This window comes from Hippocampus guttulatus, chromosome 10, assembly GCF_054856545.1.
Source record: "Hippocampus guttulatus isolate MCC_2025c chromosome 10, RoL_Hgut_1.0, whole genome shotgun sequence".
NCBI lineage: Eukaryota > Metazoa > Chordata > Actinopteri > Syngnathiformes > Syngnathidae > Hippocampus > Hippocampus guttulatus.
The window spans coordinates 14,784,846-14,798,215 of NC_141270.1; the positions used below are offsets into that span (position 1 = coordinate 14,784,846).

The 13,370-nt window shown below is 42.4% G+C and overlaps 1 protein-coding gene across 5 annotated transcripts in view; it reads right to left on the reverse strand.

Moving 5' to 3' along the window:
- The window catches only part of sorbs1 (sorbin and SH3 domain containing 1), a 44,064-nt gene that overhangs the window by 19,338 nt on the left and 11,356 nt on the right, over positions 1-13,370 (reverse strand). For 2 of the 5 annotated variants that reach the window (XM_086121533.1, XM_086121532.1), the window contains exons 2-12: positions 12,686-12,728; positions 12,516-12,602; positions 12,081-12,197; positions 10,649-10,740; positions 10,353-10,494; positions 8,387-8,529; positions 8,150-8,210; positions 6,138-6,173; positions 5,927-6,029; positions 4,793-4,907; positions 3,042-3,119 (exon numbers count right to left, since the gene is read on the reverse strand). In XM_086121533.1, the coding sequence (XP_085977659.1) occupies positions 3,042-3,119; positions 4,793-4,907; positions 5,927-6,029; positions 6,138-6,173; positions 8,150-8,210; positions 8,387-8,529; positions 10,353-10,494; positions 10,649-10,740; positions 12,081-12,197; positions 12,516-12,549 (921 nt within the window). In that variant the 5' untranslated portion in view covers positions 12,550-12,602; positions 12,686-12,728. Of the gene's footprint in view, positions 1-3,041; positions 3,120-4,792; positions 4,908-5,926; positions 6,030-6,137; positions 6,174-7,943; positions 8,013-8,149; positions 8,211-8,386; positions 8,530-10,113; positions 10,144-10,352; positions 10,495-10,648; positions 10,741-12,080; positions 12,198-12,515; positions 12,603-12,685; positions 12,729-13,370 lie in introns of all 5 variants that reach the window. The other 3 variants (XM_086121529.1, XM_086121530.1, XM_086121531.1) reach the window with 3 other exon arrangements.

Below are 13,370 nucleotides of genomic sequence, written 5' to 3' on the forward strand. Positions count from 1 at the left end.
GAGTGAAGTCACCTTCATCAGATGAGTTCTACAATGCGTAATTCGTGTCACTTTTCCAAAAAGTTAGAAAAATCATAATAATAATCTGACGCTCATCACTGAAAAACATAACCTTATGCAGAAACGGTTGCTTGACTTGAAAACTACACAAACCACTATATCAAGATTGAAAATGAATTGAACTGACACGATGACAAAGTTTCTGCGGAATTCCATTCTTCCTAACAGGTGTCCCCAGCTACTCAGAGGCTAGGCTCCTGTGTGCCCATTTCATATTCAAAATAGTCATCATGAGTAGGTCATGGTAACATGAATCCCATTCTTTCCAGCACCTTCTGTACGTTGATATGCTCTCATGGCACCACCAGCTCCCCCAGTGTGAGCGATCTGGTGCAGCCATGCGCCACTTATCGCATCAGCGTTAAATGCTTAAAGGTAAAGGTTAAGTGAATAACAGAGGTTAAATATGAAAGTACAAAGAGCCGGTGGGCTTACGATGTTGCCTCCTTTAGGGGGTGTCAGGTGGTCAGGGGGGAGGTTCCATGATACTCAGCGCTGAGACAGTATGGCAACAGCCCCCTCGTCAGCATGTGCTCAACAGATGGAGTCACTCTGGCACTTATAGCGGAGCAAAATACTCATCCTGACGTGTGGAATTCCAGCTCCCGGTCATGTACGTATCTCAGTGAGACTGTTTGACCGGAATTGCCACTGTGTTTTGGAGAACTGCTCCTGAATCCACAAGTTGTTAACATTATTCAAGAGGGCAACTCTTGGTATTGTCAACAGTTGTCAGTCATCCCCTGACAGGCTGGTTGGCTGTTTCAGAGGACATGGTAGCCAAGTAATGATAATGGCAATGTTAAGTATGATAGTATCCTCACATACACAAACGCACACACACACGCGTCAATTTATTGTCCTATGGTACACACAAACCTAGCTTGTGGTAAATTCTTGCCTTTGTATGACCTCAAGCCCCTATCTCCTAACATGAGTCGATTTTTCAGAAATTACGTTTCCTTGCGTGCGCTGAATTGTTACAGGTAACTGTTGTCCGTCACTTGTTGATAGTCGGCAAATGAGTTTTCATGTGGGCAGACTTATTTATTAATGTATTTGTATTTTTACAATTTTTTACAAAGAAACTGCTACTCAAGCATACTCAATAAATGCAGTAAACTAGCTTTTTCGGTTAAAAAAAAAAAAGGCTCCTGGCTGTGTTACAACAACGTGCCCAATCAGGCTTTCATTCTTTCAAGAACATGTTATGTGCTACTTTTTAATTAGAAGATGTTGTCCACCGCACTCCAAGAGCTTCCTGGGCAAGAGCCAACAAGGGCTTCACTTAAGCACTGAAGTTTCTGCCTTGAGTCACTTCTGTCCTCCAGTAATAATGCATGCGTACCAATGTCAAAGTCCAATGAGTTAGTACATCCTAAGGTCAAGCGCTCCTCATACCGGGTGTCGCTTTTGAAGTGACTTTAACAGTAAACAGGAGTAGTCATCAGGCCGAGTTTATCGGGCATCAATCCAGGCTGACAGTCAAACACCTCCAGTGCTAATCCTTCTCCACACTTCCACTAACTTGGAGCTGTTCTCCATGGGAACAGCAGACTCAATCCCTACAAGCACATGAGCTCATGTCGAATTCACTGGTGCTACCTCATATGATCCAGGGTGCGGTGGCGAAAATGAGGACTACATCTGCTCGTGACTGGCCAGCACCATTTTTGTTTGGTGCCAAGCACCCGCGGCATGGATGTCCTTAACTTTGTCTGTTTTACAAGTTAGATAGCTTGGTAAATATACCAGGGGGCACACAGGCAGAAATTGTTATTCAAGGTCCTGGGATAATCCTGGGGCCTGTTGAGTGGCCGGCAGCCTCTCTGTGTGGTGTGGGGAGTGACTTCTGGATGAATTGCCCTCTATGCTCTCAGGGTGCACCTCAAAAAGAATGTTTCACTCTTGTGAGTTGAGTTAATAATGTGGAAGAAGTAAAAAATATTATTATTTAAAGCAACGTTTTATTCGGTCTTTCTTGCACAAGCTTCAATAATAAACTCTCCTGACCCCTACTCTGTATAATTATCGAAACCACAGCACAGTGGTAGTATTTCTGCCTGAGCTGATGCTTACTCAGACACACAGACAGAAAAATAATGCTGACAAACACTCTTGAAGAGAGTAAAAATAGATCTCAGTTGACTATTTTAGGCACAACTGAGAATAGCCAGCGATATCAGGTGTGTTTACGGCAAGAGATTAGATCATAAACTCCAATCTTGAATTATTGCCTCATCCTGCCAAAGAAGTCTCAGAAAAGATTGCGTAGGTCAAAAACATCATTCTGCGTGACCTTGTGTATGACCTCAGCCAATCATGCACCAATTTAGCTTAGTGAGTGGCTAAAGGACTAACACCACAATTTTGTTTTTCCTTTTGCGTGTGCGTGTGCGTGTGCGTGTGTGTGTGTGTGTGTGTTCTAAAGGCACTACAAAGGGGTGCAGGCATGACAGAGGAAGAGTGTGCTAATATCATTGAACCGCAAATGGAAATTATAGTGGCTCTGCCATCTTCTTGGCAAAACTGAAAATAAGCCCACATTATAAATAAATTAGGAATTGAATGTGAAAAATATTCTTCATCCCATTTGCCACTACACATCAAAGTTAACGATGAGTATATACATTTTTGATTAGTGGTTAATTTATTTTTACACTTGTATGAAGTTAAAAAGCAAGTCACATAAAGCTCACACTTTATCGCAAGTCCTTATATTTAAAGTATATTATAAAGCTACTTTTTATTGATCAGGTTTGGGGTTTGAATCTTGGCTTTGGCTCTCCTGGGCATTGGCGTGCAAAGGGGGCGAGGGTGGGTGTTTACTTCCTGGCATCCACCTGAAGAGGGGGCATCCAATGTCCCCTCATATGCTCGCAAACAAGTAGCAATCAGAGTCACAGACAGACAGCTTGTTTGGAATTATTTAAGCATCGATGTTATCACATGCAATTAAATAAGATACACTGACAACTTACCGTTTTTTCAAACTCCATCTCTGAAAAGAATTTATACCACGGCTCATTCTCTAAATCTACATCTTCCGGACATACATCCTGAGTCGATAGGGGCATGGCAACAAGAGGAACAGGAGGAGAAAGACAAAGAGAAGACAGTTCAGACAGCATGGAATAACACACCAAGGTAATGAGCCATCAGACATGATATCTCAGGATTTCTCCAAGAGCTCTGCTTGTTAAGGGATAGGTTCACATTTGATTAAAACACGGCTAATTATTTGGGGGGAATAGCTTTTTCAAAAAGTATCGCTGTGGCAAATATCACAATTTATCGTGTAAAAGAAAAGACTCACTGTGGGATTAAAATATTGGTCAGAAGTCACCTCCCAGAGTGCTGTCAATTTGAAGTTGCTAAGTAACAAGTACAGACTTGGAAAAAAAAATTACTGGTCCGACTCACCTTTAAGAGCCTGGAGCTTTTATTTGCATTAATAAATTGACATGTTACGTTTGGGCTATATAAAGGAGGCTTGTATTACAATTTGCCATAATCAATGAACCTATCCTTTAAAAAAGTCATTTACCCCAGGATGCTGGTTTTTACACTTTCATTTGATATAATCAACAGATACACAACGATGATGAAAAAGCATGCAAATCGAGACAAACGTGAGCTGTAACATAATCTTCCAGAACATTCATCCCTTTTCTAATCCGCTCATCCTCACAAGGGTCGCGGGCGTGCTGGAGCCTAACCCAGCTGTCTTTGGGCAACCCTGAACTGGTTGGCAGCCAATTGCACACATAGACGAACAACCATTCACACTCACAATCACACCTAGGGACAATTTAGAGTGTTCAATTAACCTATGGTGAATGTTTTTGGAACCCGGGGGAAACCCACGCAGCCACAGGGAGAACATGCAAATTTCAGACAGGAAGAGCCAGACTCGAACCCCGCACCTCTCCACTGAGAGGCGGATGTGCTAACCACTGGACCACCGTGCCACCCTTCTTTCATACCATATCTGTTCTATATGTGTCACAATGAGGTAACGGAAAACAACTTTTAACCCGACAGATTGACCAACTGAGCTGCTAACTGAAATGGAATTGTCAGCCTCGGAACAACTGGAAAGGACTGATAACAAACAAGACCTTCAGACAAACACTAACTACAGAAACAATTACAGTCTTAGCATCCTGTGTTAGATATGCTCAACTGGAATTAGACCAGCAACGTTTGAGTCAATGTTATCATTGTCTATACCACACTGTCAATCAAGGACAAAGCAGCAAATCCTCATGTAAAGAGAAGGACAGCCATCAAGGACACTGACATTTGGGTCGGCACATGTCTAAAGGTTAGCATTTCAATTCCTCTTGCCAAACACCGAGCATTCATGAACTGTGTCTGCCCCGCGAGCCGATTCGGCCCAATAACCTTAAATTGAAGAAGAACGACAATGGATCCCCTTGTAAGCGATACCCCTCCCCGACGTAAGATGGGATCATCTGTCAAAGGAACAGGACACCCTTTAGGAATGTGCCCGGCACGACGTTGTTGCCTTCGGAGCCGAAGCAGCCACTTGGGAGCTTAGATGCAGAGGTGGGTGGGGGATGGATGCATGTAGGAGCGGGGTGCTGCTCACACAACATGCAGCGAGAGAGCAAAAGGAGAGAGAGAGAGAGAGAGGGAGAGAGAGAGAGAGAGAGAGAGAGAGAGAGAGAGAGAGAGAGAGAGAGAGCAAGGCAGGTGGCTAACATACCGTTCTCTCCAGCTTCAGCACCGATGATTTCCCCGGCTCATACTCAAAGATGCTCTTAGGCTCGGCGCGGTACTTCCTGGTGTCTACCTTTTTATCCGGCGGCTCCCACTCATTTCTGTGGAGAGGCGAGAGTCAGGGCGGGTTGCGAATGGGATGGGAGAGAGCTGGTCCTCATTATGTAGTCACCATGGCAACCATCTTTGGCTAAGATGTTTTTTTTTAATCGAAATATTCTGATGATTAGCCCAGCGCTTCTCTCCCTTCAAAGACAACAGAACTGTTCAATTCGCGGTTAAGCCTAACTGGTAGTCAGGTAAAACAAAGTGGGGCTCAGTGACGAAATGCACAATGCTTCATTTCGCAGTTGAATTCCACAACAGAAGAAAAAAAATCAGGAAGAAACAGTATTTGTTATTTTCATTCTTGTTGGCACACGTCACATGTTTTACAGCGTGTATTCAGGTGTTGACTTCTTCATGATCAAGGAGGAAAGGTCAGACCTCGACATCCACAGCCATAGTGGTTAATGCTTCCAATCTTCTAATCCGTCCATCACCTGTTCTCCTGCATCACTCATCTCTCAACAAGCACATTCTCCTTTGCCAACTTCTAAGAGTGTGTGTGTGCGTGTATGTGGATGTGTGTGTGTGTGTGTGTGCGTGTGTGCTGACGGATGCAGCTGGAGTCACATGGAACAAACAGTCCACCTTACAAAGTTGAGAAGCAAGACGCACCAGTTGTTTCACATAATGATGATAATTAAGCACACCCGCACAATCTCAAAATAAGGATAATAATGAAATTTCAAAACCCAGAGTGAAAGAGTAGTCTAAAATTGTACTGCCCTAAATATTGCATATACCCACAATTATACAGATACAGATAATTCATTGAGTATGATAATGCTCAACTGAGCATAGTGTAAACTTACTTATTTTAAAGGCTATTACATTGTCTCATTTTAAATGATTCAATCAGTGTTGTGATTGGTGAATGTATGTACTTTGTAAATAAATATGGAAATACTCACTCACTTTCATTTGAAAAATATCCTTTTCTGAAATGACTAAGCCTTTTTTATTCTCCACGAGGGCGTTATGATGTTGATGCAAGTTGCAGATGGAGGACACAAACCTCTTGGCAGAGGGCTTAAGTGATGAGGACCGTGTCGGCACTGGCATCGACCTTGCTCTTGACCCAACATCTGTGTCACTTTGAGATCGTGGCACACCTTTTACTTAAAAAAAAAAAAAAAGACACGTAAATAACCACACCTATGTCTATTAAGTCTATTCATGCCTCACTTGAAGTGAGATTAGTATGTTAAATCAATTTCCAAACTCACCATCTTCCAAGTAGCCATAGGGGTTTGGACCATTCTCTAGTGAGCAAAAATCAAATATTTAGAAATATATTTAGCCATTAATAATCTGTAGGTGTGCTGTATTTCTGATGCAACTTTTTAAAAAGGCGAAGAAGGCACTAAAACGTTGTTTTCCGCACTCTACAAATGATCAAAGGTTCACGAAATGTAATCAAAGAGTGTCAATGCAAAGCACTCTACAGAAGCATTACTGAGCTAAAATGGGAGCCAAGCATCAATGAGCATCACGGCGAGAGTATTGCAAAAACTGCCCATCCAGGAGACATTATAAATAAACATCGACAATAATAGAACTGGCTGGGGGCCAGTTGAAGGTGTATCCTGCCTCTCGCCCATATAGTCAGCTGGGTTAGGCTCCAGCTCACCCATGACCCCAATGAGGACAAGTACTACGACAAATGGATCGATATACAATATTAATAGAACTGACATGAACCACATGTTGTGCTGAGAGGGACACACAGTTCTGTGTTGAAGTAGGATTGGTATGCAGCCTCAAATGTCATTAACCATCAGCTGTTATCCGAATACAAACTTCTGCCTAGCTCTGCCAAACATTTAATCAGTGATTGCGCAGGTCAACAAATTTGCGTTATTTTTTTTAATCAGAGGGGCAAGTAAACTCTTTTAGATTAACTTTTTGATTTTTTTTATTCCGAAACAAATTTTTTTGGGTCGTGCACATCAATTTTCCATAATAATAATAATAATAATAATAAACTAAAAAATAATATTTTTGGTTATCTTTAAAAATTAAAGGTTAGGGTCAGAAACTTCAAAGCAATAAATTACAGGGCATAATAAAATCCGTCATTACGCAAGACTTTCGAGGTCAAATTTAAAAACAAAAAAATGAAAATATGTCAAAATCGTGATGTGCTAGAAAAAAAGTTGACATTTTTGTAACCGGCATCAAAAATAAACCAGGGGAACAAAGCCACCTCGGATTATTAACATTTCTAATGGACAGCTTCAAGAATCAATTTAGACCGAGCAAAACATGTGGTTGTGGTTGGCCTGTAGCGTCATCTAGTGGCAACAACGATAAACTACATGCAGAAGGTACACGTGCACAATTAAATCAAATGGCAATGCTGGACTAGAATAGCTTCAGAAACTCTGCCATTGCAAACCTCCATCCTTCCATCTCTATAGCACTCATCTTTTTTAATTCACACAGTGTCAAGAAAGTGTAAGCAAGGTGTTTTATTTACAAATGTAGTTTGCATTAGCATAGAACTACTGCCACTGAGGGGTCGCTCAAGACTTGGCTACCTTTAGCGAAATGAGAGAGGAAAATATACGAAATGTCTCTCAATATAGTGAGTGTCAATGTGAAGAGCTCTTTTGCAAAACACTGTAAATCCATCTCGACTATGGCATTATGGAGCATTTTGAGAAAATCATTTTGCAAACTTGAATTTTATCCGGTTAAAACGAATCCTTTTACCATGATATAATAACATTAAAACATGGTAAGATTATTATTATTATTTTTTGGTGGTCTCAAAAGACTATGAGATGAAATGCAGCAGATGCAGATTGATAATGTGAGATATTAAAAGTGTAAGAATAGTGACACGGGTGAGCCACTTCTTTGTGCCATGTACTGTATTTCAAGTGATTGTTAGACAAGAGTAAAAACACGTTATTCACTTAGGTTTGTGGTTGATGGATGTTATATTAGAGCGATAAGTAGAGGTGGTAGTATGTGCAGGGTCAGATCAGCGAAGTCAATGAGAATAGAATTCTACCCCAAAAAAATACCTTTTGATTTCATGTCATAGTTTTCAGGAAACATGTAGGTGGGACGGTAAGGGTTTTCCTCAATAGTCTCTGAGTGAAGTGATGGAGAGACACGCCGCAGTATGACATCAACACACACATGCACAAACACACAGCGTATGGACAAGCGCAGGGAAACGTGACCAGCAAATGTCATTAGCGTACAAAGAGTTGAAATTGTCTCTTACCGGGTATCCTGTGAATCTGCTTGAACATTGTCTTGTACCATTCTTTGGACTTTTCAGTGTTCTGAAAGGAACCCAAATGAATATTACTGTTTGGACAAGGCAGATGCAGTTCAGCAGACAGATACAGAAAGTCAAGATTGAAGCAATAATAGTAAGTTTCAATTCATGTCTTAGTATCCCAGTACATGCGTCTGTACGTAAGTGGCTCGAAAGATGACATGAGGTTGTGTTACTCACCCGCGCCGGCACAATGGGCCTGTTGAGAGGACTGAGGACGGGGGAGTGTAGCGACAGTCGCAGCCTTTTGCCGTCCATGTCCGCATCTGAATTGACAGAGTCTCTCCCAGGATCAGGGTTTTTGTCTCTTTCTGGGGTGGGGTCTGCAATGCAAGACAACAAAAGGCCACAATAAGTCCTGAGACCGGGAGAACTTGATAGATGAAGACAAACCTTAGAATTGGATCCAATTGGCCATTCTGACTCAATTGCCAAATTAGGTACACTTGCACTCGTCGAATGAGTGCCGAAGCAAAAACTTCAACACAACGACTTTAAAAAAGATGAAGATCGGTTTTGAGCGACCCTTTTCCGAGAAGTATTACTTTGATGTGTTTATTATTGTGGTTGTAGTCTGTACTGTTGTACTGCATCATGCCGACTACCCACCAAAATATCTGAAATACTTCTCAGTACAATTGACGTTAAAACACTGCAACAGTGTATATTTCTGCGGCTATTATTATTCTTTCAAATGAATGTTGTGCATGCAATGCACATCTTATTACCGGATCCCATTTGATAATGCAAGTGCACCATTTGAACAAAAAGCTATTAAAGGTTATATTCATCTATGGATGCCTCATTAACCCTTTCAGGGACAGCGGGTTACTACAGCGGACAGCTTAACATGTTATCATGTTACAGGGTGCATGAAAGTGTTAATGGGAGAGGGTGACAGAGAGACAGATAGACTTTGATGCACAAGGTAGGTTTGGGTGATTCGAAATAATAGAAATGGCACGTCTATGTATATTGTATGTCACGTTATGTTTGTTTGTAATCTCACCTCGGAGACATCTTGCGTCTGCCCTGTTCTGGACAATTTTTGAATTTGGATGTCTGCAATCTATACTTTCAGATTTGCTTGTGGATTTTCATTTCACATTGAGTCCAGATCATTTCCATTTCCTATGTTGTTATATAGCATTGATTGGTTTTCCTGTTTTTCCTTTTTGTTGCGTCCCGATCTAGTCATTACGCCTTTAGCTTCAACTGGTATCGTCAGCCGGGCTCCCCTTGAGTCACCCAATCAGCTCTCTCCATGCACTTGTGTCTTGTCCAGATGTTTGCATTTAGTTCCTGGTTTCTGTTCACTCATTTTCAGTTGTAAAACACTTGTCCTGTCGTCCGTGCTGGTGAGTCTGTTCCCCTAGTTTCTCTGTTACTTTGAACCTCCATTGTTTTGTACTTTGTTTTATATTTTTATGTCTTGCTAGCTGGCTAATACTTCTTGGAGAATGCCCCTGGACTCCTGCCCTCATGGCTTGCTTCTCTGCACTTGGGTCTGCCTACCTCTTTGCCTGCACAGCAACACAATCAACCCCCCCCCCCCCCCAACATGATGGTGCTGTTTTTCTTGTAGTTACTATAAAGTTGTTTTTTTTTAACTTATTTCTTTCCAAAATCTGATTAACGAAGGAGAAATCTATTAGAACACATAATAGATTATAAAGGTTCATCTGGAACAAAATAATTGATTTTGTGGCTACCAATAATTAAGCATAGAATTTGATTCAACCCATCTATGGTAAGGGCCAATATAATATGATTTATAAAATGAGGAAATACCATGCCCATGATTTTGGTCCAGTTCAATTTAATAACCATTAAATAGTGAGTTGTTCTAAAATGATGACAGCTTTGAGAGTGGAAAAAAAAACTTACACCAAGAGCCCAGAGCATACCTTTCAAGTGAGAAAGTTGCTTTTTCTGCTCTGTTGTGGAAGAAAGACAAAGGCCAGCATGATGACGGAACAACAACAACGTAACAAAGTGGAAGCACTGGTTAGGAGCAGCACACAAAATGACTAAGCACGCGGACTTTCCAAGTTAAAACATGTAAAGTGACAGACACGTATATTGTAACAGCAGGTTTAGAATGCTGAAAACACAAATGCCCAACTCAAAGAATGGCATGCCTCACCTCTGTTGTGTTGCAGCAAAACTATTGTGGGATTGACAGAGCTAGTGCATGGATAGATGGAGGCGGGGGGTGATGGGAAGCAATTGTTGTTGACACATGTCACTGGAGCCTGATTTTCTTTTATGCTTTCCGGTGACGAGGTCTAAAAGTGACAAAAAAAAAAAAAACAACAAAAAAGAAATTGACAAACTTTGACTTTACATTGATGTGGAAGGTACACTTAATAAAATGAAGACATAACTAATACATTTGTCAGTTACCCAAGTCATACTTAATTGGGGTGAAAAAAATCATACCTGGCAGTGACTGCTGTTTACAGGCAGGAAATCAGCTGGGATGTTCCCGCCTCCCTCAGCCAAGCCTCCATTCATATGGCTTCCGCAGACACCTGCAAAAAGTCCAGAAATCTCTCTTTGAACGCCGGTGCAGTTAGCCAACAAATTCAGCTAATCAATGATTAAACACCAATCACAAGAGGGGAACGTTTTTGTTTCGGTAGATATGTTGATATATCCCCTCACAAGGAAGGAATTTAAAAAAAAAAAAGATTCTACCAAAAACTCAGAATTTTGTCATCAGAACAAAGCACCTATTCAGTGAGCTGCAAAGCCTCATTGTGGCAGTGGCCTTTATAGTCAGACTCGACAACAATTAAAGCATCGCCCCAAAAGACTTGGCTGGCCTCCAGCACTGTCCCGATGTGCCCATCGCAACAAACAGGCCCACAGTCAAGGCCTCTGCAGCAAAGTGCAATGTGGGCACGTCACTACAAAAGAGCTCTTTGACACGCAAATGAAAATTTGAGCAATTGCCCTTTGTCATGACCCTTAGTTGCCTAACGACGACGGATTTACTTCAAAACATGATTAGTTATATAAGTCTGACAGCTAAACAAACATCTACAAGCAGTGGTAGGAAGTAATTGTCAGGCTGAAGTGCAAAATAGAGTACGTTGGCGTTGAATTTAAACAGACTTTTCTTCAGCATCTGTACTGTACTTTAGTACATATCTGATGACTTTTTGCTTGTACTCCCAGATCTGTTCTTTCTAGTCCTTTATCGGAATAGAATGGTTAATTTTTCAGAATCTGCAGATGAAGACAAAATGGAAATAGAAAAAGGTGAACTCAACCACGGCTGACTTAAGGGACTTAAATGAAAGAAATGGGCACAGCAGCAACATGGAGTAATGTGAAGAACCAAGGGGAATTTATGAGAACCCCATTTGTCTTGTGTCAGTCTAAAAATAAGCAGCTTCTACTAACTATTTTTAAGACTCCCCCCCCCCCCCCCCTCCCTATTTTGTTACGTTATCAAAAACAGGTACTGGACACATAATCCACAGTAAATATTCATTCAGACTTACCAGGGGTGCACAATATACCGAAAAAATATCGTCATCATGATAACGGCACATGCAATTATGTGCATCGCAATCACGTGCAAACATATTCAAATGCCTTGTACCTTGACTAACCAGTTGCAACCAGCCTGTATGCCACTGAGCGGCAAAGGTTTGCGAGTGTTTGTGCAAGGCCCGCATGTTGATTTTTCGTCAGGGTTTGTTCAAGGTCGCAAAAGGTCACAAAGACGTTTGCCAACTGTTTGAATGGTCGCAAACTGTTTTCCTTGTCGCAAGAAAATTTTCAACATGTTTAAAAGAAAGAAAAACTACTTTTCATGTAGAGTTTTTGTGAAGCAGTTGTGGCATCCGCTCAGAAGGCTTACCTGGCGTTGCGACAGCGTTGGACTCCGCACCGCCGCTGCTTTCGTCATCAAAGTGGACGTGGGTGGCCCTCAGTGTCACCACTCCTTTCCCTTTGCACACCCTGCTGGGGTCCAGGCCTGAAAATGATTGTCATGAACGTTTCAGAAAACATCCACTGCATATTCAAAAATCAGTGCGCTTCATCATCATGGTTTTGCATCCTCACGGCCCAAATGATCAAATCAGAACACCGTAACCAGGCCATCTCATTAATATCCTGACATGTAAAACTAATTGCCAAGATCACTCAGTCAGAGCAGGAAGTAGAGCACAGCGCACCCTTGTTATTAACATGATTCCACATCCTTCTAGGTTTTCATTGGGGAGTATGAGATGTCCCACACTTACAGACGCTGAAAGATTCATGAGGAGAAGGAGGGGAAATACAGTATCACCTGCGGCAGGAATCAGGTCAGGAGATCCTTTCATGTTTGACAGAGGCGTGATCTTGACGGTGCTCACAGCCCTGGGACCTGACGGGACTCAAGTACACGCATGCATGCAGAGACAACAGCTCAGTTCTTCATTCTCCAAGCAGAATTCCATCAACTTTGTGGAGACTTACTGGGAGTGGGTTTTGGTGACACGCCGCCCTCTTCTGGAGAGCCCTGAGGGGTGCAGATACCAACAAAACGAAATCAATGCTTTCATCCATCCATCCATCCATCCATTTTCCGAACCGCTTGATCCTCACTAGGGTCGCGGGGGGTGCTGGAGCCTATCCCAGCCATCTCCGGGCAGTAGGCGGGGGACACCCTGAATCAGTTGCCAGCCAATCGCAGGGCACACAGAGACGAACAACCATCCACGCCCACACTCACACCTAGGGACAATTTAGAGCGTCCAATCAGCCTGCCATGCATGTTTTTTGGAATGTGGGAGGAAACCGGAGCACCCGGAGAAAACCCACGCAGGCCCGGGGAGAACATGCAAACTCCACACAGGGAGGCCGGAGCTGGAATCGAACCCGGTACCTCTGCACTGTGAAGCCGACGTGCTAACCACTGGACTACCGGGCCGCCCGCTTTCATCCATCACATGTTTAAGCAAAAGCTTGTGCAACAGCCAGATGCAGGAAAGACAAGTGGCATATTTTGTCTTGCCGCGGGGAGGATGTCACCAAAGAGAATTAGATTGAAGGCAACTGTGTTGCTGGGTGATGCGTGAAACTTCCTCTGTCCCAGCTGCATCAGACGAAAGCACTTTCCCACTAGAGGTTCTAATATTAGCTGTGGATCAGGCTGAACTTT